The 25,929-nt window shown below is 41.0% G+C and overlaps 2 protein-coding genes across 11 annotated transcripts in view; both read right to left on the bottom strand.

Annotated features, from left to right (window-relative positions):
- Nucleotides 1–25,929, bottom strand: part of Cap (Cbl-associated protein) — an 88,868-nt gene that overhangs the window by 2,877 nt on the left and 60,062 nt on the right. For 3 of the 10 annotated variants that reach the window (XM_076791410.1, XM_076791405.1, XM_076791407.1), the window contains 3 exons: nucleotides 24,613–24,659; nucleotides 23,758–23,927; nucleotides 17,917–22,425 (listed from right to left, as the gene is read on the bottom strand). In XM_076791410.1, the coding sequence (XP_076647525.1) occupies nucleotides 18,446–22,425; nucleotides 23,758–23,927; nucleotides 24,613–24,659 (4,197 nt within the window). In that variant the 3' untranslated portion in view covers nucleotides 17,917–18,445. Of the gene's footprint in view, nucleotides 1–310; nucleotides 391–911; nucleotides 1,067–1,578; nucleotides 1,702–2,361; nucleotides 2,474–3,344; nucleotides 3,604–5,678; nucleotides 5,884–17,789; nucleotides 17,850–17,916; nucleotides 22,426–23,757; nucleotides 23,928–24,612; nucleotides 24,660–25,929 lie in introns of those variants that run through there. The other 7 variants (XM_076791408.1, XM_076791406.1, XM_076791404.1 and 4 more) reach the window with 4 other exon arrangements.
- LOC143356050 (uncharacterized) lies at nucleotides 5,890–17,774 on the bottom strand. The gene is made up of 3 exons (XM_076791421.1): nucleotides 14,785–17,774; nucleotides 7,951–9,627; nucleotides 5,890–7,869 (listed from the first exon to the last, which is right to left on the bottom strand). Exons 2-3 carry the CDS (start codon nucleotides 9,551–9,553, stop codon nucleotides 7,841–7,843), a joined length of 1,632 nt encoding a protein of 543 aa, XP_076647536.1. The 5' UTR covers nucleotides 9,554–9,627; nucleotides 14,785–17,774; the 3' UTR covers nucleotides 5,890–7,840.

Here is a 25,929-nt window from a genome sequence, read left to right as displayed (position 1 = left end):
TAGTATTAATATTTATTTAAGTTTCTAAACAGCATTATTGCCTTAATCCTGCGATCCTCATGTTTCGTAATTGTTACACAGAAATACATATATCGCAGTATGATGTAACGTTGCTCGGTTAAAGCCATGTTTGGATTAAACTGTAAGCCAATTAAAAGTATTCTCGTTCAATTAAAAGCGTATTCTTTTGTGCGTGACTTCCTCGTCACACGTCGATGATCAGAGAAAATTATTTATATTTTACAAGAGAAATTTGATTCCACGGGTAAACAAATGATTATATTAATAACATTTGTTGATCGAAACTTACGGTATTTGCTCGGAGTGTGTATTGATATGCAGCGCTTCGTTGAGTTGCGTGACGTGCAATTTGCTCCCTCCCATACGTGGCTGAAAATTATATAAAATAGAATGTAACATGAGCTATTAAACATTACAGAAAATTTTTAATCGTGATAATTGCAGATCTTTATGCAAAACAAAAATTTGAAGACACAGGAACTCGATAAGAATTTAGGTCTCTCTTTAATAATTTCAATAAGTTGCAAATAACGTATCGATTGTACATTGTACTCATTTTTACAAGCTATTAAAAAAACAAATTATATTATTAGAATGATATGCTTATTAACCCAGTGTCATACAAACTGAATGAAATTCGATATGTCCAAAGGTATTATTTATTATTTAACTCATAAATTGTGTAAGCTTAACGACTTTCGTATAAATTTAAAATAGACATCTTCTCGGGATTTTAATAGACATATTGTTGGCAATATTTGCTATTAATATTAAACAACAATTTACTTCAAGACGTAAAATAGTATAACAAAGTTTAGAAGCAATTATATTATAACGACCATTGGCTTAATAGATTTCGTTACAACGAGAACATTAACTTTATAACTTACCAGTGAGTTGTAATGGGGCTGGGTTGCGTTTATATTAACCGGTATGGACGGCATATAATGATGGGGTCCCATACTCATTTTTCCTCCAGCTGATCCATTGGCTAAGAGACTATGCGCCGCTGGAGACGCGACTGGCTTGCTCTGCGTCGGTGTTTCTGCAATTAATTGCTTATTAGTTCGTGAATATACACGTATTATAGAGTTATTTAGGAAAATAATAGTCGCTAAAAATGATTTCACAAAATCGTACCATCAAGACTATTCCTTTGCTAGACTACGGCTCTTTATGCGAGATAAAAATATTTTTCCTGAATTATAATAAACACGGCTAAATTACAAATTGATTCACTTTCTTATTTTGTCTGAGAGTATCGAAATGGTCATTTAATTTCTGAATTTCTTACAATTAGATTGAATGAATTAGGAACAATAACATGGCTCCGCGAGAAGTATGTCCAAAAGTATGTTTAAAAAAAGTTGTGATTGATTTTACATTGATTTGAATTGTGAAAAAGTTCCACCGTCCAAGGGTTAAAAATACAATTAAAATATTTGTATTCTTCCGTTTTCATCGATTCGTGTTACAAATGCATGGAATCCGCAGTCTAACCATTACGTACGACTTAGAACAGTATTGATCGCAGAAAATCGGAATTGCGTAGGGTACCTGATCTATGACCAGGCTCTGTTAGAACTTCGACGTAAGATATGGGGAATATTCCTTTTCGATTTCCAATTCGCCCCTCGTACCAGTTTTCATCGACCCTTCTCGTTAAGACGACGATTTCTCCTGTAAAATAATGACAGTTAAGGACAGTTTAATCACCTGGCCCTTAAGATCAAAATGTCCTGACCATTTTTATAATTACAGAAAATATAATGTAGATATTGTTAACCTTTTAGTTACTTTTATATGAACTATAATTTTTTACTTTTATATAAACGTTTAAAAAATACTGCCACGTGCATGACTTTCAACGAGAGAGAACAGTAGGTGAGCCCCAATAATGACTAGACCAGAGCTGCTCAGCGTCTGCCCGTACGGGCAGCGATTTTCTTGCCCTGGGCATACACGGAACGTCGCGGCGGGCACGAAGCCACGCCCCTGCGGGCAAGGCTGCATGTATTGGTCACACGCATTGTCACAGCTACATGGCTAGCTAAGGTTGTGCTACGACCTACCCCCCCCCCCCACTCCGCTAAGTCAAGATCAAATTGAAAATAGTAGAAATATTTTAAGAACATCTATACGTTATCGTCACCTTATTAAAATTATTAAAAGATATTTCTATTTTGCTTCTGTACAATTAATTTTTATGCTGCATAAATATCCACAGTCTAACAGTGACGTACAGTTCCAACAGATGACACACACGAAAGCCACTACAGTGGTGTACAGTAGCTAAAAAGGCTAACTTGGACAATGCGGGTATTAAACTTCGTGTTTTACCTTTTGTGAGAGACAATTCAAGATTCGTCTGCGCAACGAAGTTGAATTTAGCGCGTGCCTGTCCCTCGTACGATTTCTTTGGTGTCGTTCGCATACCTTCATACGGCAAAATCTATAACACACGTGAAACGGCATTTATTTTGGAATACGCCGAGTACAAGTAAAATTGTAAGGATTCGACCGAAGGGGATAGTGAGTCTATTTCCAGCGCCGCGTCGCCGTGTCTTATACTTAGAAGCTAAGAATTCTAAAGAACGGTTCCAAATACACCTTTGTCCCGTGATTTTATTCGCGAACGAGACAATCACGAAGGCTTTAATTAGTAATCAGTTAAGAGCAACATTAACCCCTTCGCATACAATTATTCCAGCAACAAATATTATCAACGACAAGATACATAGCTGTTTTAGATTTATACGAAAATTCATTGTATCATTTTATTAGTACGATTCTTTTAAAAAAAGCTTTCAAAAAATAAACCCCAAAGAAATATTATTTTAATGAAAAAAATTTAATATCTCTCTGTTGTAATATTCGTTATGCTTTAAAAATGACTATAATTAATATAGGCCCAGTAATTGGATCCCGTACCCTACTCAGCTGCGAATCATAAACGTTTAAAATCTATGAAATTTCGTACATAATCAACTAAATTATATGAATAAATATAGTGCAAAAAAATGATCGAGTTTCCCTTAGATACAATGATTCAAAAGACTATTCACAGGTAGACAAAGTGTTACACAAGTGATAATGTAGATAATAAACGGTGTCTTCGACCACATCGAATTTCATTTAACTGTTAATAGTATGTCAAGGGGTTAATAAACGTGTCAATAATTTGTTCTTTCAATGAATAGTATCTTCGGTCACGTCGGACTTCATGTAACTCGCGCGTCAACGGGTTAAATCGAATTACCGAATTCATCGTTATAAAACAGGAAACGCGCGGAAACAGCGTGTAATTCAGTTAGCAGTGTTACCTCAACATAATTTGACGGGAACAATCCGATCATTGCATTATGTTCGCCTTCGTACCAGTTCTTGTCTACCTGGCGACGCACAAATATTATGTCACCGCGACGGAAATTCAATTCTCTCGGTGATTGCCCGACGAAGTTGTAAAGTGCTCTTGCTACGAGTCTTGGTTCCGGTGTTTGCTCCTGGGATCGGCTCCTGTGGCTGAGATCGTCCACGAAATCGTCGTAACGGTTCAGAGGAATCGGTGACTTCTGGGATGGTCTGCAAATCAATTTACAATCGAAAAAGAGAGGGGAAAAAAAAAGGAAATTGACGTTAACATATCGTGTTCGCGTATTTAAACATTTGTGGAACGTTGTCTATCAACTGCTGGGGAACTCGTGTGAGCGCACACGTCGACGCGTGAAATGGAAAAACTGGAGATCAGGGTCGAGACTCGATGTCATGAACAGCTACGAGCGTGTCGAGTTGCAGTTTATTCATTTGTTACGTTCACGATTGCTCATCGTCTACTAATAAACCACGGAAGATTGAATAGATCAAATACAATACTAAAAAGACATCGAACGAATTTTTGAATGGCTTTTCAAAATGATTAAACTAGAAAGTACACTTTAATATAACTTCAGTCTGTTAAAATTGATGCAGGCAAATATTTAAATTAATTTTTGTTTCATTCAATTGATATTTATTCGGACACAGCGGACGAAATATTACGTTATATTTATATTATATTTATAAAATTGATATTTATTCGGACACAGCAGACAAAATTTCTATAAAAACTTTTTATGATCCATTTCCACTCGCAATTAAAACTTTATGGGGCATTTCTATATAGAGCAATATTCGAACATGCGAACCATTAAGGTATAATACGGAATTAAATCCGCCCTTAAAATAAATTAATTCGTAATACACGAAATCGTTTACCGGAACATTATAATTACGCTACGGAGAAATATTAGCGTAACAGTAAAAACATCAGAACCAGTCGTTATAAGGGGTCCCCCGTGAACCTAGTGTTAATATAACTCGTCCATTGTAGTGAAGACGCTGTGTTTACCCGAACAATTCGCGAACTATTCAACGAGAACAGTGTCAACAAAAACGTATAGTTTGAACTGTGCGATCTACCGACGCGGTTGTAAGAGTGTCATCTTTACGGTTATAAAAGTGTCATCGAGAAGGAATTGTGCAGGTTTCGCGCGTGTTGTTCAGTTGAAAAGAAACGGAAGAAGCGAACGTTCGACGTCAGTATTCCGGTGGCGGCGCACAATGGTCTAAAACGCGAAATTTAGTGACATTTTGCCAAAAAATCAACTGTCTCATATTGACTTATGTTGAAAATGAAAAAATTAATAAAACTTAATAAATACTATTACTGTAATAAACGGTTAAAGTTGGAAGTTTTGAAGATAGCCTGTCTCAGGGAAAAATTGCTTTTCTTCTTTGAGATGCCCTGACGATTCTTTTTAATATATTCCTTCCACTTACCATTGTCGATTAAAAATTACTATTCATAATGTATTAAACATGTTATGCCAAATGCAATGTAGAAAATTTTCAAAATTCTTAAGACTTCGCAAGGAATATCTTCTGTATTATACGAGATCATGGAATTTTACAAAATGGAGTATTTTCAGCATACTTTCTTCTATATAATCGTGCAATAATTATTTCCAATCTCGTCCAATATCACGCGTTATTATTGTTTAAAGTCGCCCGCGTCCGTGCGGCTATGCGCATAGGTTCTCGGATACCTCAGTATACTTTGTCCATTAGTTCAGTATATCTTCTAAGACAGAAGAGATCATGGAATTTTACAAAATGGAATATGTTCAGCACACTTTCTTCTATATAATCGTGCAAGAATTATTTCCCATCTCGTCCAATATCACGCGTTATTGTTGTTTAAAGTCGCCCGCGTCCGTGCGGCTATGCGCATGGGTTCTCGGGTTCTTCGTCGGGACTCTTTGGCGACTAAAAAACACTTTAGGCACTGAACCAAATTTGATTTAAAGAGCGATTTTTCAAAAACTTGGAGGAATAATATATTTACTAAGCTGAATGTGTTTCCAAAAGTTGTTAAATTTGTAAATATATTTAAGAAATAGTAAAAGAAGCTATGAAATAAACAAAAAGTATGGGTACACTATGCACCATTAAGAAAGATTACTTGTGTTAATATTCTACACCCGAAATATCACTTCGATATCTTTAATAGTTTAGAAGTTATACCAGAATGTCACTAAATTTCGCGTTTTAGACCACTGTGCGGCGGTGTGGACCGTGGTTATCAGCGAAACGAGCGAGTAAGAAGCGACGATACTCACATGAAGTTGTCAGTGTGCCGTCGTGAATCAATATCGTGCAGTTCTTGGAGATACTTGCGACGACGTTCTTCTTGATACACGCGTCGCATATTCTCTGCGCTCCGGCGACTGAGCTCTTCCTCGCTCAATGGCTCTTTCGCCTCTGTACGCACCGGGGAACGGTAGTGAATCGTCACCTCGCCCTCCACGTAACGCCTCGGCGATTCTGCGACAGTGAACCACCGTTATTACACTTTGCTTTCGATTAATCGATATTAACTACAAACGGCGAATTTGCGTTCGCTATTTGCCAGCAGCGGCGACGGTCTCGCATTTCGATTAACGCAAGTCGAACTCATTTTACGCGCCTTGTTGTTCCACCCGGGATCGAAGCGGACAGTTATCCGGTTTCAGTCTCGACGCATCATCTGCCGGCGATTATTTCGTAATTTTCTTTAAACTTTGGGGCCGTGGTAGGCCTTAATATTAACTCTTCAGGGACGACGTACTACTGTCAGTTTCTGGAGATTTAAATGCTTTGATATTGTTGTGCCTTCGAGTAGTGCTTCAAAGTCTGCGTACAGTCAGTGTAAAAAATAACTTCTTCACAATTGTGAGCAATTAGAAGCATTGATTTGCTATAAATTACGTGCAAAGAAAATTTTGAGAAAATTACTATTTGGGCCCGTAATAGTTACTATTTTAATAATGCCGTTAATAATTACTATTTTATTTTCTATTTGGGCCAGTAGAGTGAAAATGTAAAATATAAGTTTGGTAGATCTGTGTTAGCTAATGTTAGTTAACGTAACAAGATTGTTAGCTGATTTGTTATCGCGTGCATGAAGAATTAGAATTTTCTAATGAACTCTCACGATATCGTAATTGTAATTATTTATCACTCGGTCTCTGAGATCCCATGCTCTGTAAAATAACACTCGCGAAACGAGAGACGTGTATCTGCGTGTCGTGTATCGTGTATCGTATCCCAGGTTATTCAGTATGCGGATCTACATGCGTATGGATACACGCTAATTATTTACATTTTGTATCACACATTTGCCCTTTTACTATGATATTACAGAAATAAACAAACTGATAATTGATAGAAATTGCAATTAATTAATGGTGAGATTTGTAATAATAGTAAAATTTCATTTTCATTCTGAGAAATATTTAGGAAAAGAAGAAGAATTACTTGTTATGAAACTGCGAATTTTATGGCAAAAATGAGTAGATCAAATGTAAAATAGTAAAAACATTTAAAGAATATAAAAATACTGTTGTATTAGCTCATTTATTAAGGAAAGAAATAAATGTCTACGTAGCTTCTGTGTCTCTAATGTTAACGATTTTGCATAAAAATCCGCAGTCCACAAAATTATAAACAAAGCATTTTTATACTGACAAGCACTTGCAAGTGCCCAAATATTTGTATTCAAACGTGCACATATGAATTTTAATAGTATCAATGAAAACTAGTATTACGTTCATTATAATCATACATTTAAAAAGTAATTCTATCACGTTTTTTACCTTTCGATGTCGTCATTACAAATTAAACTCGAGATACAGCTTTGTCGTCTTCAATTGTTTATTCAATAATTATTGTCAGCAAATTACAGAAAATATTATCTAATAATTACGATTACGCTACACAGAGTTCATGCATAAACCAAAGGGAAATGAAATTTTCCGTAATAAATTTTTAACGATTCAGGCGATCTTAGTAACTGAACTTCCGTAAATTATTTCGCTACGACCATGACTAATTCAATTAATTCGCATAGATGGAGCCTTTAATTTACTTCCGCGCGCTCGCCGAGTGTAACTAATTCCGTTCGTTTCACCTGTATACACGTATCAAAAATGATATCGTCAATCGTCGGGATTAATTAATCTCAATTAGTACTTGACACGAATCCTACAAGAAACCAAGAATTCTATCAGGCTAAAATATTTCACTGAATATTTCATGTATGTTTGTCAATTTAAAACCAAGATGAGATTCTGATCTAACAATTACGAATTTTACAAATTATTAATTAATGTCAAGGTTGCGTGAAAATTGTACATATTTTATATTATCTTGCGTGAATGCACCTAAACATTTTCCCAACAGATAATTCCTCGACATATTTATTTCGATTGGCAACAGGTGTCGCACACGATTGATCCTACTTTCAGAAGCGCCCTAACTGGTGACAAAATTCTGAAATTAAATTGATCAAAAGAATGGCGGAACGCAGAAGTAGAATGTATTCGGAAAAAAATTATGTGCGTGTCTACTGACTGTATGGAATCGGTCCGTAAACTGAAGGAAGCGTGGTTCCGGTCCCGGAAGCGCCGCTGATCGAATTCACCTGATCGGACAAAGCCCCGGCGAGCTCGGCTGGCCGTGATCTCTGCTGACTCGTATCGTTCCCCGTATCGACGATCGAGTTTTTCGAATTGTACACGAGCTGGGGCGACTGTAGCTCCTCCATCGTGGCCCAAACTTTCCCTTTTCCGTCCGGACATTTCGCGGAATGTCCCACCGAAAAGGAAGACGACGAATTCTCCTTGCACGCGTCGTCGTCGGAGCACTCGTCCTTGATCACCGTCGGCAAACCGTTCATAGGACGATCGTAATCGCGAATCAAGGACACGTCGACGTTTTCCAACGCTTGCAGCTCTTCGAACTCTTCGTTCACCTTGGACAGATCCAAGGGAGCCGGGATTTTCGTGATCTTCACCCTCCTCAAGCTCATGCTCCGCGACAGACTCGGCAGATCGGCTTGAGACGCGAAACGAGCATGATTCTCTTTCAATTTCTCGCTGGAGCCCATGTGACTCTTAAAGCAGCAGACCTGAACGGGACGAGTGGTTTGCAGGAACGACAAATCTGGCAAAGACTTGCAGAGACTCTGACTCTTCTTTTCCTTCGACGAACTCGAAGCAAAGATGTGCTTTGGAATTTCATGGTTTTCGTAAAATTTTGTTCCATTGCTATCGCAGTTGTCGCGCAACGTCTTGGGTGAAAGGCTCTTCGTGTCTATGGAACCTGCTCGTCGATTGGGTAATCGATGATCCAAGTAAATTCGACTCGGTGACTCTTCGCTGACACGACTCGCGGATTCTTTCTCCTTCTCGAGAGTCGCCTCTGCGATTCCCCACGGTCGTACATCCGTCCCGGAGACAACAGCATCGTCCGGGCTTAGGCAGTTCTTAGGGAGGTCGCGGAAACTCGACAGAGTGTTCTTCGAGTATTCTCCAGCGGGGCTCTCCTCTTCGAGCTCCGGCGTGACGTTCACGCGACTCCGAGGCTTCCTATCTATGCTGCTGATCGAGGACTGGTTGCTCTGACTAGTCAACGTTTCCGTGCTGCCGAATCCGTTGTTACACTTCTTCCGGGTGTCGAAATCTTTCGGACAGTCGTTCGCGTAATTGGAAAAGAACTGTCTTCTCAGGTAACGATTCCTCTCGAAGATCTCGTGGAGTCTTTCCCGGGTGCCCTTGCAACCGGTGGTCGAGGGTTTCTCCTCGTTCGACGACCGACCCTGGTCCCGCTGACATTCCTCGGCGAAGCTGTACGGCTTTTGAGCGTTCTCCTCGAACTGGTTCTGGTACTCGTCGAAGAAGTAGCTCCTTTCGAATTCGGTTTTCGGCTTCCAGTTCCAACGGTCCGGCGAGCACTGACGATTACTCTCGAAGTCGTCGATCCAGACGGACGTCGCCTTTTGCACCTGCGGCACCGAGTGTTTCTCGCAATTCTGGTACTTCGGCAACGGTTTTCTCGAGTGTCGATGGTTGTTCAGGTGGCACATCTTCTCGAGATCGTTGATCTCGTCGGCCAGTTTCATCCATTCGGGACTCCCTTCGAGATCCCGCACGCGCGATAGATTTCTGCTCGACATTCTCACTTGCTGTCTTTCATTGTTCAATTCCGAGTTTCTTCATTGTTGGAACCACTTGTCTAGCGTTTTTTTAACTACGAGAAATTAATTGATCGATGTTCAATGACATTTCTTGTGGCATGTTTTTTGCGAGTGTGATTGTTGGGCGAATATTAGGTGCGAGATATAGTATTGTATACACCAGAGCTGCTCACATGACTATTAGCGGGCTAGGGCGCCCGCCGAGGCCCGCGGACACAGCTACGGGCAAAGCTAACGGCAAGTGACTTAGCACAGTCCAGTGTCGCCAGATCAAGACTTGTTCCCCCACTCTAATTTCCCCTTCCATCGCGCTATTCCCCCACGCTTCCACTGCGGCCGGTCACGTGACGCGTTTCGTCCCTGTCGTGCATACTCCGGCGCTGGCAGAGAGAGGGTAACTTTTTCCCCTCATCTGACGACACTGGTTGTGATAAATACAATTAGCCTTCCCCGCACGGGCGTGGCTTCGTGTCAGCAGGGGCGTGGCTTTCTTGCCCGCCGTTCCAAGTATGCCCAGTGCAAGAAAATTGATGCCCGTATGGGCAGATGCTGAACAGCTCTGGTATACACAGTGGATTCAAACAGTGTTCAACCCTTCAACAGGGTCAGGGTCCACCTGGTCCCCAATAATTTATAGAATTTCTTTATTTCAAGTTTAATGTTTGATGCTGGGTGATAAATATTAGAGCCACAATGCGCAAAAAAATATCTCATCAATAAATATGACATCTACATCAATACTAAACTTGTATTAGCAATCATCGATACTTCATAAGAAAATAATAAGGATTAAATAGATGGGCTGTCATTTAACAATTGATTGCTGTAACATGTAAAATCGTCAACTTATGTATGCGGCTCTAATAATTTGATCACGTAATGGTAAAAATAATCTCAGTTCGATCATTATTCATGAACATACGAGGATGTTCAATAGAACGTAATTTGTTGGTTTGCCACAGTAATGTCATACAAACATCGAATCCATAGTTTCATTATTACGTTATTGTTTTCAACTAAACAAAAGTATCATGAAACGAAAGTAGTAGATCATTTTTTTTATGTCGTAGTATTGTGCGCTTTCATGTGTTTCCGCTATTTTTAGACCGCGTTTAATGCACTATTTCCGTAGTGGACTGTGAAGATGCACTAAATTGATTATTAAGAAAACTGCTTAAAATTCACCAAGGATTATTAATTTCTACGATGATGGAAAATATATTGAGTACGCTAATACTAATTGTAAGCAATCCACTGTTGTTTTTAATGAACTGTAAGTTGATCGAAAAGTTCTATTGTTTTTACAGGAGAAAAAAATTAAATTTTGTTGCTGAACTGTTTGGGAATGAATATCATTTTTGTAACTATGTCAGAAGTGTTTATACACATTTACATATGGCAAAGTACTAAAAATCAAAAGCGAATTAGGTACAATTTATTTCCTTGCGTTAATAATAAAAGGATAAAAGTATTATATATACATATATATCCAAATTCTAATACCTTTACTATTCAATGCAGTTTCAATAACATCATTATTTATATTGCATTATATTATCGTGATACACTACTTCGTTTATCGCCGAGATTAAATATCAAAATACTTGAGAACTATTCGATCTAAGAATGCGACTAAAATTCTCAGCTATCTCCGTGAAGTATTTTTCCGCTTGGTAGGTACCCGTATTGTATGCAATTCCCAAGATGCACTTTATTGCGACATAGTTTTACTAAACGAATTCCGAAATGCAAATAATTCTTCCAACGATACTTGATTTATATTTCAATGTCGAGAGTATAAACTATAAACGTGTGAAAAAGATTTCGAATGAACAATTAAATTCACAGTGACAGAACTAACAATAGACCTGAGCTGAAGTGAAACACGTTTTGGTAACTGAGCTACTAAAATAGCTGTAATTATCGATTTGGTAGGAATAGTGTAAGATATTTTAGGTAAATGTCGCAGGGACAAGGTCGAATCATTTTTAAGACGGCAGAGGCTATTGATCTCTTCGATGAAATGTTTTAGTCCGCATACGCAAAAAGAGTGGATGTTTTTAACAATTTTCAAAAGAATTTAAGAAAACCGGAGGTTCTAAATCAATTTTATGTTTCTAGAAAAAAATGTTTTTAATTTTTTATTCTATATTTTCTTTTAGTTTCCTAATTTTTTCGAATTCGATGGTTAAGCATTATTTGCTACACCAAAAATCTGCTATGAAAGATGGTAACGGACGTTCACGGTTGTTGCACAGCACACGAAGATCTTGTCTTACAAGGCTCAAACCTGCCGGAAGTGCGCAATCCGCGATTCGTGTTTTCGTAGACTCGAAAGTCTCCGTTTTCTTCTCGTTCTCGAAGTAGACAAATATGAAAATAATTTATCTTTTGTTTTCCCTGGTCTTATAACAAAATCTGCTGCATTTACGATTTGTCAAGTGAATGCGAATTATAGCGGTCACCATTTCCATTGAAATGTGTAAACGTACAGGATGTTCTATTTATCTTGACCATTTGTAACGTATTTGACTAGTTTATTCATCTTGAACTTTCACAAACGAATATTTCCAAATGGTAAAATAATATCGCTTAAATTTTCCTTACATTTCAGGAAGTTTTCAATACCATAATTTCATGAATCATCTTTTTGGAGGTTATACGATTCAGTTCAACCTCTTTGTTTTTGCTCTCCATTTTTATGGAACAGTTTAAATACTGAGTCGCGTTTAAAGACATTTTTCACCGAATAATGGTAAACGTGATCGAAAAATATGCAAAATATATGAAAATAAAGTTCAGTAATGATTATGTATTGCTAATGGTCTCAAATTTAAATATCTAAAAAATTGATGTGTTTAGATTTTTGAGAAAGGCAAAAACAATTGGGAATTTGGTACAAGATATATTCAGCTTGTGAAAGGTTGACGCACGGATGATTCGATTTCTCTCGCCTATTGCAAAAGTATATAGGGAAGAAATTTCATGTGAACACGCAGGATGTTTCGAGAAGAAATTCTTCCTCAAATCAATATTCTTCCTTATGTTGTTCATGAGAACCATTCGAATAATGCGTTACACGCACTCCACATAAAAGAAGTGGATCATTAGAGTAGGTGAAATCGCTCTATACGATAAAAAGTGCGGCTCTTCCTCGTGAACAAACAATTCCACGCCGCAGGCCGGGATGGGACTCCTAATTTGAATAGAATGCCAGTTATGAGCGTGCAGCTTAACACCTTTCTCAAGGGGAGATTTCGTCTCTGAGCGTAACGATGTAATCATGTTTCATTGCGATGACTACTTAATTTCAACCACCGTTATGAAAAAAAAATAGAGAAATTATACTTCTGCGAAAAAAATTATCTCCATTGTGAAATAATAGTTAATTTAGGTCACATTAGGTTAACAGAATTATCACTTACGTAGAAACGCAATAGAGTTATAAAAATTATAATTCTGCGAGAAATAATAACTTTGCCAAAATTTAATAACCACGATAATGACACTCTATACTTAATATTTTTAATCATTTTGCTCAACTAATTGAGCCGTATCTAGTTCGTAACATCAACAATTAAGCTTTTCCAAAAATACAAAGTTCATAAAAAAAAAATAAAAAATGAATTAATATCTGTTTCAGTATAAATTGTTAACCTGATGAATTTCTCGACTGACGAGTGAAATTTCTAAAGAGAAACCTCGGTCGTCACTTATCTACAGTGCATCGAATTGAAAATTGCGGAATCATTCGCAGATGGACTAACAAAAATTGAAACTCACTCAGGCGAACGTTTTCTAAATCTGAACTGAAAGAAAAAACGTATCGTTTGAAGAAATAAATTTGAAAAAACTCGAAACACTATGAAAGCAGGACCTCATTCAATTACGCTGCAGAATACAGTTCTAGAAAGTTTTTCGTTAAAGTAAACTGAACAACAAAACGCAACTATTTTATCCGTGGATTCTAATGTGCTCTGCTATTCTATTCTTTCATCCAAGAAAATTGTTTTCGAACAATTATCAAAGTGGAACGCGTGAAAAACGTTAAAATTTTGTTCAACTTGTCACTAATTGTTTAGAAAAATCCTTAATAGTACGTAATCAATTCTGAGGATGCGATACTATTTCGTAAGATGGTCTACTTTTGGTTTTCTTCGGTAATTGTATTCTTGGAACTTCTTCGATGAGTCTATTGTTAAAATCGAGCCCGTTCCTCGTGGACTAACCGCCATTCAATTTTCTTTTAGCTTTTCGACTTTTACACGAAGACGTTAATTAGCGATACAAAAGGCTAGCGATTGTATCAATTATTACTTATTATCAACGCTGACGCTTGTATTGTGCAATTAAGGATATTAATTAAAATCCTGGCCACCGGTTGCTCAACCACAACAGACTTTCTATTCTCTATCGTTGATTATCGCGCAATTAATTCTGCACTTGATCGAAAACAACTGGCCACGAAGTTTCTCCGCCGGAAAGGGTTCGCGATATCCTTCATCAAATCCCACGTTTTTCTTCTTAATTAATTTGGTTCGTAATCGTTTCGATTGTGGCAATTTTGTTCAACATAGATCACTAGAAGAGATCGGAAAGAACATTAATACATCCTCAAACAAGAAGAAGCTCTTCAAGTATTGCATAAGCGAAACAGATAAAACATATTAACATCGCGCATGTGTATCGTGTGTCTATTAGCACGCGTTTCATATATCTATTATTTGACTTGGCAAACTAAATTTTTCTCCAAACTAATAATAGCATATTTTAAAAATAATATTCACAAGATTGTTCATGTCTATTTAACAGAAATATACTAAATGTTTTCCAGTATTTATATGGCCGTGAAATATTGTTTAAAATATAGAAATTGTACAAAGGAACAAACATACAATAGAAATGTCTTTTATATTTTTATTACATTTTAACACAGAATTAATTTTTTACATGGTCTGGACTCTGAAATTTCTTCCTCAAATACTATTAGAATGATCAACATAAATAAACACCATCCTGTGTACGACGATGGAAAAAGTTGTTCGCAAATTCAGTTGACATAATTCAGTGTTTCCTTTTTTTTTGGCAAATAAAAATAATTTAACATTTAAGCGCACCGATAATTTCTACCAGTTTCGCAAAGCCTAATCTCAATATAAAAAGAAAAAAATTGAAGACACCCGACCAACTCTTGCAGCACGATGACTTACTTGTCACGGGGCCATAATCTCATAAAGAAATTTACAAGTATGATACCAATTCGCATCGACTCTCGCGTACGCATACTTCAGTTTCGAATGCGTAGGAAAACTTAGCGGCAAAACCGAAATAAAACGGTGACGCGTAGATAAACTTAGGACAACTGGGCTGACGTAACTAATATGCATAAATTATGACACTATTCATCGAAAAGTTCGTACATGGTACACGGCTGCGGATGACACGGTGCGCATCGAACGGCTCAGAACATCGCGTTTGACGTTCGACGCTTATCTTCGAGCACGAGCGCGAACACTTTAATAACCGAGCACGTCACCGTTGCACAATCGAGCAACTTAGTATTCACACTTTTCCACTATTTTCCACAGTGCAGACCGACCGCGTTTCGCTTTCGACTTGCTGAAAGGCAAGGCGCGATCCGCGGCGAGGAGTCCGCGAGCGATTTCTGACAGCGCGGAACGCTTCGGCGCGGCGCGTCGTCGGTTCGCGACTAAATCCGCGAATCGGCGCGGCAGAAATCGTACGGTGCACGACGTAGGAAAAGCATACTGGAAACGCGTCTAGCCGCGACGATGATCGGTTGATAAAGTTATCGCGTGTGCACGTTGAACTCGCCAGTCACAAACAACGGTTCTTCCTCGCCGTGAACAAGCGAAACGAGCCGATTCGCGCTCCCCTCCACTTTCCGCGCGATTCCTCCACTCGATGCGTCTCCATTTTTCCCGCGAACGCTCGAATTTCTATTCGCCCGCCGACGCGACGGTCATTCAAATCTACAATTCGACCGGAGCAATTGATCCACTGTTACGTCATTCAATCTGTCCTAGTCTGCGATCAAGGGGACATTTCCCTACTACGCACTGCTCGATTCAACTGTTCATCCGACGCACCAGACGTACCAATTCAGGGGTCATTCTGGTTTCTCATTTTCAAAAGAATCGACCTCCCTTCCCCTTGCAGTTTCGACTGAAGTTCCGAAAATCGGTCGAATCGGATTGACCTCAAATTTTGCGCGAAGCCCCATTTTGCATTGCAAACATGTTTCCCAAAAGGATTTTTGGCGACTTGAAAATTTTTTTATCATTTTCTACCTTACCGACGAATTTTGGTTAGTGGGGCTCCGTCCCTCCTCCGCCTTTAAATACGTGTTCCGTCAATTGAAAAGGGCAGGACTCTCCGTAGTGAGTGTCGAATAAGGTAGGGAATGATATTGGTGTGATAAAAAAAAATGTTTCGAATCGCCAAAAATCCTTTTGGAAAACATGTTTTTAATGCAAAACGAAACTATTTACTAAAGTTCAGCTCAATCGGATTAGACCGATTTTCGGAACTTTAAGCGCAGTTTCTTCAACGCTATACCTCCTACCACAGTCGAATGACCGGTTTTCTATTGGAACAAAAGTTCGTATCGCGTAAAAAAATAATAATTTGTATACATTTCATCAAGCTGTACGAAATGGCTATCTCGACACCGTGGCGTTAAGCAATGAATGTGTTATCAGTTATCAGTGAAGATTAGATAAGTTAGTACACAATCGATATCGTAACGTGACTCACGCTGGTTTTTGGACGTCGATGATTTCAATGACGGTCACAGTTATATTTAGAGTTCAAGATCGTCAAGGTTTCGTTTACGTGAGTTAACCTTGCAGTGTTTCGAGTGCATGTATGAAGAGCGTGTTATCTATTTCGTCTCCGAACAAGGTCTTTCAGTTGTCTTGTTTGTGTACTTGGGAATTTATATGGGAAAATGGCTATCGGTTCCGTTGTTTCCCCATTAAAGGGAGAAAATTTTAATAATAACTCGTTTTAATTATTCTTACTATCGTTGAAAGATTTCGAAGGTTTAATTTACTGCGAGATATATGAGAGTACTTATTTATCTCGGGCTTTAAATTGATACTAATCTGACCATGGTAATAGCGAAATACTGGCAGCGTTAATTATCTCGAGTACGTACAAAGTATGTGACGAATCGAAGGCATTGTTACGGTATGTTGATACTGATCTGAACTGTATTGTTGCAGTAATGTATTGGGAGAAAATTCTTCAGGCTAATACTACACAGAATATGTCATTTGAATTACATTAGGAACGTGTGAATTACATTATATTTAATAGCATTGAAAATAAGAAAAAAAGGAATTGACAAGAGCAGTTTAAATGGTTTCAAGTAATGAAACCTAATAATAATTTTTTCCCTCGAATTTAGGATAAAATTGCATGATTCGACTATGGATTTTATGCATTTGTGACAGAAATAGGTAGATAAAACACAAAACAGTGAAAATATCAGACGATTTTAAAAACACAATTACATTACTTTTATTAAAAATTGTTAAGAGAAGATATGTTTATACATCTTCTGTTTCTTACAATTGACTTCGAAAATGCCTATTTCGCATAAAGATCCACAGTCTATTCATGACAATTGAATTACGTGCTATAGACTTGTCACACTCCACAGGTGTGAATATATTACCATCGCATCATGAGATCAGTTCATTTACGCGTACTATGTATAATGTATACCGTTGTGCTACTTTTTATTTTTCCATACCAAATACAAAATGCTACGTATCTCATAATCATGCTTCATTCACTGCAAAACAATCACTCGTCTTCCCCCACAACATAAAAGATGGCATCTTATATCATGCATAATGAGCAAATCTCATGCTCTGTTTCATCCAGCAACACCTCTCCAATATAACTCGAGTGTGATACGAAAAATCATCGAAAAAAAAAGAAAAAAACTATAAGCATATGCGGCCTGATGCAAGCGTCTTGATGAACATTATTCGTACATAAATAAATAACATTTGAAACATTGCTGGTATAATATAGAATAATTCTAATCTGCTCGACCCCGTACAGCGACATTTCATAACACTAAAGCAATTATGAGTTCGATCGCCGGGGGACACACACCCTTAAACGAACTGTTAATGATTAAAACTAAAAAAAAAAAGACATGATCAGCATGTAGCGTTACCTTGGCAGTCGTCTCTGTGATGTTGAGATTTTGGTGGCGGCGGGGGTGCGTTCGAGTATTCTATAGCCGAAAAAAAAAAAAGGAAAATAATAATTAGCCGCGCTACAATGAACGGACGAACGAAAATCCACTCGCCGTGGGGAGCACAACTGTGAACACTCGACAAAACGTTTGGTTAATGGAGGCGAATTGCTCGGCATCGATCGATATCGGTATCTCGAACTGAAGCTCCAGCTCAAAAACACAATCTCGAATATTCGCGCTCGAAGAGATCGAAGAGATCGGAGACGACGGAACGTTAACTTTGATTCCGTAATTGAGATCGGCAACTGGGTCTCCTGAAATCAGCATTCTCTCGACGAGCATGGAATTTTAAATATCGGCTTAATTCGCATCGGAGTAGCGCACGAAAACCGAACGGAAGTGGAACTAGACTGTGTTCCATTCCGTACGAACGGCTGCGCAGAGAAGTGACCAAAAGGCGGATTCAATGTTAATCCGGTAACGGTGAGATGCTCTAATTGCGAAATGACACCTGGCCGGTTGTGTTGCGGGCGAGCGAGGGGAACAGGAAGAGATAAAGAATGAAACCGTGGAAAACGCGAGGGAGAATACGTTGTAGTCGTCGACCATCAACGCACTCGAGAAGCTACCGTTTACAATCTACCATTCAGACCTTCGAAAGTGACAGTGGGTCGAGCGGTGTAGGTCGGAATCGGCGAGCACCAACTGTGTTTCTGACGCAGGGGTCCCGAGGACGATGGCGGAGGAGGTTGGTACCTAAACCTGGGCCGGTGCTTGTCAGGATCGAACTGTTGGCTGGCCGGCTCCTTGGCGGAACCAGTTCTCAATCTACCGATCTTCTTCTCTTCGCTGATCTCCGTTTTCTTAGCGATCGAATGCGTGCTTTGCGAGGGAGATTGTCTCCCGGCGAGATCCGGCGGCGAGGATAGCGACCGCATGTTATCTTTCCGGTTAGGGTACCGGTGCGCCACCCAGCGTCCAGCTAGATAGGGAGCTATGTCTCTCAACTCGTGCACGTCCGGCGACGAGGTGAACATTTCACCTAGGATCGAGGTTTTCTGACCAAACTCCTCGAACTTCTTCCTCATGCGACCGACGGGCTTCTTCGCCTCCAGTTCCTCCGTCTCCGCCTTCCTAACCAGGCCGTTCACAACGGTCTGCGAGCCCAACGAGTCCTTCAGCTCGGCCGTCTTGCTGATAACGTCGATGTGAGGCATCGACAAGTCCTCTTTCTTCAAAGGGACACGCGGGATCGGCGGGGATTCGCCTCGTCTTCCTTTCCTAGCCTCGTATCTTCGTCTCAGCCAAGCCACGTCCGCCAGCTCGTGAGTCCTCGACGTCCTGCACCGGTCCACCTTGCTGAAGAGACTCCTCGCCAGTTCGGGATCGCTGCGATACCTCTTCGGGGGTTGAACCTTGCCGCTGGAGATGTCCTCGGCGCTCTCGAACTTCACTCGGAGCTTCTTCACGGTACCGTTCTTGATCAGTTTTTGGTAGGCCCGCCAGTACTTGCCCGGGTCCGGCGAGCAGCATCGCTGATAAACGCTTTCCAAGCTGCAGGACGAGTTGGACCTGGTGACGGCGCGATACGGACTGACGCTGCGCGGTCTGTCGCGTTCACGGTCCCGTGGGCAATGAAACTGTCGCGTGACGGCATTCGGCTCTCCCGTTTTGCTTCCTGTCCTCTTCCCGGGCAATGTCGCGAACCTCGCCGACTCTATTTCACCGAACAGCTCTTTCAGATCGGCGAAGCTCTGGGACGAGGACAACCTGGCCGGCTTCGCTCGGCGGGAACTGGTCTCCGTTTGAACGTTCTCGAAGAACTCGATCTTCTTGGGAACCTCTTCCGGCGCAATGGGCTTCTGAATCACGGTCTTCACCGAAGTGTCGGAGCTGCCTGTGGTACTGTCCCGTTCGCTGCTCGAGATAGCCGTCTTCGTTTGGCCGTCATTCTGGGGCAACGTGATCGCCAACAAGGGCGGCTTCTTCGACCATTCCTCCAGGACGTTTTCCACTCGTTGCCTGTCGGCTGGACACCTATTGTTCGGCGTCAGGACCAGCAGGAAGTCGTTCTTAGCCTTCGAGGAGCCTTCAGTTTCTAAGGAGTAGCAGCTTCTCGGCGACGTGTTTATCACGCTGGGTGAGCCAGAGTCTTTAGGGAGTTTCTGGGTAGCTAACATGGAGGCTACGCTGCCGCGGGTCTCCTTGGGAGTCAATGCCACCGACAGTCTCCTTTGGGATACTCTGTCCAAAACCTCCTTTCCAAGAGTGACCGAAAGTCTCTTCTTCTCTGATTCGCTCATGATCGCTCGACTCGTCGGAGTGCCGCGCAGCTCTTCTATAGTCTTCCGGGATTCTGGACAGCTGGACGACGACTTCCGGTCGCTCGGACCCGGATCGGACGCGATCATCGAGTGGCATCGCACGTGCAGCCCTCGTCCTTCGTTTCGAGAACCGTGGTCCGGCACCACGATCTCGTACTTCAAAAGAGGATCCGGGGCATCGGGAACGTCTACGTCCACCTTGGCGGGTACCGGCTTCTGTTGATCACTGCCGTAGATCTCGTTCAACTGTTTCTTCAAGGTCGCCACCTGTTCGATCGACAAGCTGCTCCAGAATTTGTTGCTACCGCCGAGACTTCTCTGCAAATGATCCAGCTTGTTTCTCTGCTCTTCGTTCGCCTTCTGCTGTATCGTGCTCGCCACGTTCATCACCGACCTGCCTCTCCAGAGCGGTTTGTACGTGTCCGAAGCTTCTTTCCTCCTCGGACAATCGGAATCGTCGGTTTGCAGTTTCCTCAACTTCTGCACTATGTCTTCCACGGACCGTTCCTTGCACTTCAGGCCCCAGTCACCCTTCCATTTCAACTTGTCCACGTCCTTGGTGCTGAACAGAAGGTCCTTGTCCCTCTGGACAGCCTTCAGCTTCCCGTAAAGCTTGCTCATCTCGATTTCGGCCTTCTCCTGCGACCGGACCTTTCTCCAACGATCGTAATCTATCACGTCCTCGCTCTTCATCCTCGCCAGATCGCCGGACGAGAAGGTCCTCTCCAGTTCGCCGAGTCTCTCCAGACTGGAGTAGAAGTCGTGCAGCTCTTTGTACCTCTCGGACTTTTTTCGCTCGTGCAACAATCCTATTATGTACTGATGATACTCCTCCCGATCAGACGGCGACAAGCTCATCGAGCTTCTCGTCAACGACGAGTTTGACCCCAGCGTCGACCTTCCCTGATACCCCTCCGCGCTCCTAGCTCTGGGGACGTCAGGTTTGTCGTGCTTCAAGCTTCGTAGACGTCGACAAGCAGCCGATCTGATCGCTGAAGAGGATTCGTCGGACGATGGCTTCAGCGGTGGCTCGCTTAGGCTTCTCTCCTTGGTCTTCGTCGGATCTGGACTCTGAGTTCTCAGGTTGGTAGACGAGCCGAAGTCGTCAAGCTTGCTGATGGAAGAGGTGCTGTCCCAGTTCTTGAACCTCGAGTTCGACACAGAACGTTTGTTGGCCAAGTAGATGCTCAGAGATTTCAGGGTCGGCTCGGATCTGTAAGTCTCCTTAGCGTTCTCCTGGTAGATCCTGGCACGCTCCTGAACTATAGATCTCCTCGGGACGTTCTGCGTCGGCGGGACCGATCGCAGGAAAAGATTCTGGAAGAACCTGTCTTTCGACACGTTCCGTCCGATGTTGGGCTCTTCGTTTTCAATGTTCTCTCTCTCGAGACTCTTCGTTTCCGTCAGCTTCTTGTCTCTCTTCTTTCTCGCGTCAACCTTCTTCTTGGTCGGATTAACTTGGATCGTTTCGGGCTTGCGTACGATCGATCTGACGATAGTTTGGGGTCTCTCGAGGGCTCTCTTCCGTTTGCTCGCTTCGCTGATCGCTTCGGAAGACGACGATGTCACCGAACGCAAGCACTCCCTGCTCGAGACCAACTTAGGGGCTTGCCTGATTGTTGGTCTAGCTCTCTTGGGGTCCGCTAACGCTGAAGACGTCTTCAACGGCGATAACGTTGACGTCCTCGTAGTCGTGGCTTCCATTGGCTTCTTAACGACCTTCGGGCACCTTGATAACGCTACCGTCTTCGAAGATTTGTCGTCCAGGCTCTTCGAGGCGTGAGCAACCATACTTCTGCCAGCTGAAGACACCTTTTCAGTCGACTCACCGAACTTGACCAGCCTCTTGCTCGACAAACGCGTCCTCGCACTGTCATTCCTCGAACAGGCTTCGGGCTTCTTCGTTCCAACAAACTTCGATCCTGAAGTGCTGATCGTAGGACTAGGTAGACTGTCCCGACCCCGTTTGCACCTGTCTAAATTCAAGGAGACGTTGGTCACTTTGTCGGCGGAGAAACATTGCCTATGCCTGGACCTTGAAGTCTGACAAGCGTCTTTCAGCTGTTGCTTGGTGTACATCTTCAGGGTCTTGTTGTTCCGGGAGGACTCTCTTCGAGGCGGGGACGGCGGTCTCGAGGACACTCGGGAGCCGTTCATTTTTTTCGTCGAACTCTGCAGAACGGCGGACCTTTTGATCGTGCTTGTCGAGGTTGTCGACGACGACTTCCGGTGGACACGTATACGCGTCAGCGTGGCCGAAACGGGGAAATATTCGACGCCCGAGTTGTCTGTGGACAAAGTTTTCATATCGTTTTGCAGGATCGCTGCGAACGTCCCGAAGAACCCTCTCACCGAAAAAGATAATCCTTGAGTTTCAAAGTTAGTGACGCCGACTTTCGTCCAACGCAGCGTGAAGATCGGAATTTGCTCCTCTTGGTGGTGGTAGCTGCTGGTGCATCGTATTGAGAGGATTTAAGCAGAATCAAACTTCGACACCAATATCAATAGATACCGAGGCGAGCGGTGCTGTGTATATGTGAACTGGTAAGATTGCGAAAAAACAATGCATCGAAAATGGAAGCTGGACTAGCCGAGGTTGTAAGCAGTGTTGGTGAATATCTCTGTCTACGATTGTACTTGTTAGAGGCACGAAAAATATCGTGTTTGCGAACACGACTTCGAACTCTCCGCCAAAGGACATTTCTCGAACCACACACACTGATTTTGATGAAACTTGTTCTACTGTTTATTCGGATTCGACACTATACGCGAAGAAAATATTAGAAACCCTAGCATTCATTTATTGATTCATTCTTTTAACCTATTTATGATTTTGAAACTATGATATGAACGTACCCCTTGGAGAACAATTAGAAAAAAATTATAAAAATTAGGAACAGTAGTCCTAGAACTTATTTATGATTTTGAAACTGTGCACATATATGTTGTACAAACGTTTATTGTCTTATAATTTCGTATAGTTTATAAAACTTCAAGAAGCTTAGGATATCCTTAATTTTATATTTATGTTCAACATAAGGTATGTAATATAGTTTAAAATGCTTTACTATGCAAAATGAAACATTATTTGCCATACACATTCGTTTAATCACTGTAGAAATAACGCATTTACAAAATATTTTGCTGTTACCTTTTTAAGCTATTCCAAGAATTAGAGATATTAATGAACAAATCAACGTGAATGTAATTATTATGTACAGAAAGAAAACAAAATCATTAGTGTACAGAGTGGTGGTGAATCATTATTATCACAGCAACAATATTCTAATTCACTAAAATTGTGGTTTTAAAAATGTAAAAGTTTCATTAAAATTGGCGCATGTCGTTTAAGCAGTATGTCGTACGCGCATGAGATGAATTCCATAATACGACGACGTTCATGCACAGATTCGAACTCTGGCGAAAGTTAGTACTCACACAGAACACGACGATAAATTAGGCGAAAAACGAGCAATTTGTACGAGCAATTCTATGCACACATGCCTTTTTGCGTAAGATCAAACAACACCAATGTGGAAGAGAAAAAACTTGGCTCAAAACTTTTGAAAATATTTAAAAGTTTGAACAGGAACAATATTTTGCCATTCACGACTACTCACCCTTTGGCCGTTCTGGGGCTGGTTTGCGGAGTCCATGGAGAGGTACGTCACCGCCACTTTGCACGGTTTTGTATGCCAATCTTTGCTCGAATTGACTGAGAGGATTGATGTCCTCCTTTCGACGAAACACCAGCGTCGAGTCACTCTCGTAGCCGGACTCTTTGAGAGCACTGCAAATAAATTACAGTATCTTTGAGTATTCCATCCCCTTCCTACAATTTTAGCAAGATAGATACAGTGGATTCAAAAACTATTTTAACACCCCTATACTCGATATTAAAAAAAAAATGGGATAATAATAAATTTCGATCGATTATAAAGCTCCAAGCCTCTACTTTCTATTGTTAATTTCTTCCCTAAATATTCGTGCTTGATACAGCTTAGGCCTGGGCAACTTCTTCCCCGCCGTCCCCACTACATGTGAACAGGTTCCCCCACCATTGACCACTTCATATTACCCTTCCGTTCTTTTATCTGTCCTTGAGACATCCTCTTATGTGAGTTCCTACCCCCCCGCCCTTCCTCCATAGAAGCATGGTGGGGGGTCCAGCTCGCGAGCCACCAGTTGCCCAGGCCTGAATATCAGCGTCGCCAGATCAAGACTTGTTCTCCCACTCTAATTTCTCTGTACACTCCGGTACTGACAGAGAGACGGTAACTTTTCCCCCTCGATTCGTGCTCCCTCTCCTCTTCTGGCGACACGGCCTGATATAGCTAGTGAAAAACTGAGTACTTGAGAAAAATTAAGTTAATTTACTAGAATTGAATTTCAGAGAATATTTAAGAAATCAGTCTCGTTCTCGAAGACAAAGTAAAATTACGTATCAAAGTAAATAGTAGCATGACCACACTCACTGTGTCATATACGGTTTCACTGGGCGGGTATCTCGTTGATCGAACGGCTGGAAACAGAACAGAGAAACATTTATTATTCGACGAATCTCGCATAAGTTTTCTCGCATCGCCGTGTAGATCATGCGTTCGAGTTGAATTGATAACGACAGTGGAGATATTTGAGAAAGAAGAAGAGTATTTTCAGTGGACAACGAACAATCGATACTGTATCCATAAAACATGCGACATTCGGGTATGCTAAGCTTCGGGAATCGACAACGAAAGAGCAAATGAAATGCAGTTTGGATAATATGGCTGACACAAGAAGAAGACAGAAGAATAACAGAACGAGAGCTTTTGTGTACGTGTGTGTGTGTGAACATCGATAGCGAGAAGAGGAAAACAGACACTACACAAATCGAATGTATACACCGCATCTGACAGAGAAGTGAGAACGACGAAGAAAACAAAGCAGAAAGGAAGAAAGAAGAACATACATTGTAGTCGGTCAGGCTACTGGAAAGTTCTGCCGAAGATTTCATTGTAATCAGTCACCGTGATGATTCTTTTATTGTACAAAAATTATTAACATTATTTGTATTTACATAGCACTTCTGTTGACGTTCAGAGAAATACTAAAATTGTTTTTAACCATCAACTGTTGAGTTCTAAAAGTCCCTCGGAACTTTCTCAGATCGGTAAAAATTTTCAATTTTAATAAACAGTATTCAAACTGAAAATCGAGTGATGCTACACTTTAAGTGCTTATGTCATATCAATAAATGCACTGGAACATTACTCGTAACAATAATTAAGTTGTATTCTAATTGGTGAGAGTGTTAATCATTTTTGTATAACAAAGGAATTTCAATAACATTTTCAATCTATTACGTAGGCGCCTGCTAACAACGCTGTTATTGAAGTACTGCGTATTATGCCTGATGTCTTTAAAAAATTTTTGAAAATGTATTTACAAAATAGAATTTCATTTTTATTTAAAGAAATCAGATTTTGACGATGGAAGTTCGATATCGAATTTAATCGTAGCAATAAACATTAAACTGAAAGATCACTGAATTCAAAATCTGCATTTTTCCATTACAATTTAGACGCGACAAATTAATCAGGATGGGAATCAGAGTCGCCAGATTAAGAATCTTGTCTCCCACTCTACCTTTCCCCTTCTATCGCGCTATTCCCCCACGCTTCCGCCACGGTCCAATCACGTGACCGCGTTTCGTCTCTGTCGCGCATGCGTCTCGATGTCACGTGACTAATCCCGGTACTGGCAGAAAGAGAGGGAGGGTGCCTTTTTCCCCTCGATTCCCCTGATCTGGC

The sequence above is a fragment of the Halictus rubicundus genome, chromosome 8, assembly GCF_050948215.1.
Source record: "Halictus rubicundus isolate RS-2024b chromosome 8, iyHalRubi1_principal, whole genome shotgun sequence".
In the NCBI taxonomy this organism is placed as follows: domain Eukaryota; kingdom Metazoa; phylum Arthropoda; class Insecta; order Hymenoptera; family Halictidae; genus Halictus; species Halictus rubicundus.
This window is presented reverse-complemented; position numbering and strand designations above follow the sequence as displayed.

Bases quoted from the DNA above. Each gene is read 5' to 3' on its own strand.
- LOC143356050 (XM_076791421.1), bottom strand. From the start codon at position 9,553: ATGTCGAGCAGAAATCTATCGCGCGTGCGGGATCTCGAAGGGAGTCCC. The intron at 7,870-7,950 runs GTCAGTAGACAC...ATTTAATTTCAG, and splicing joins TTACGGACCGATTCCATACA to AATTTTGTCACCAGTTAGGG.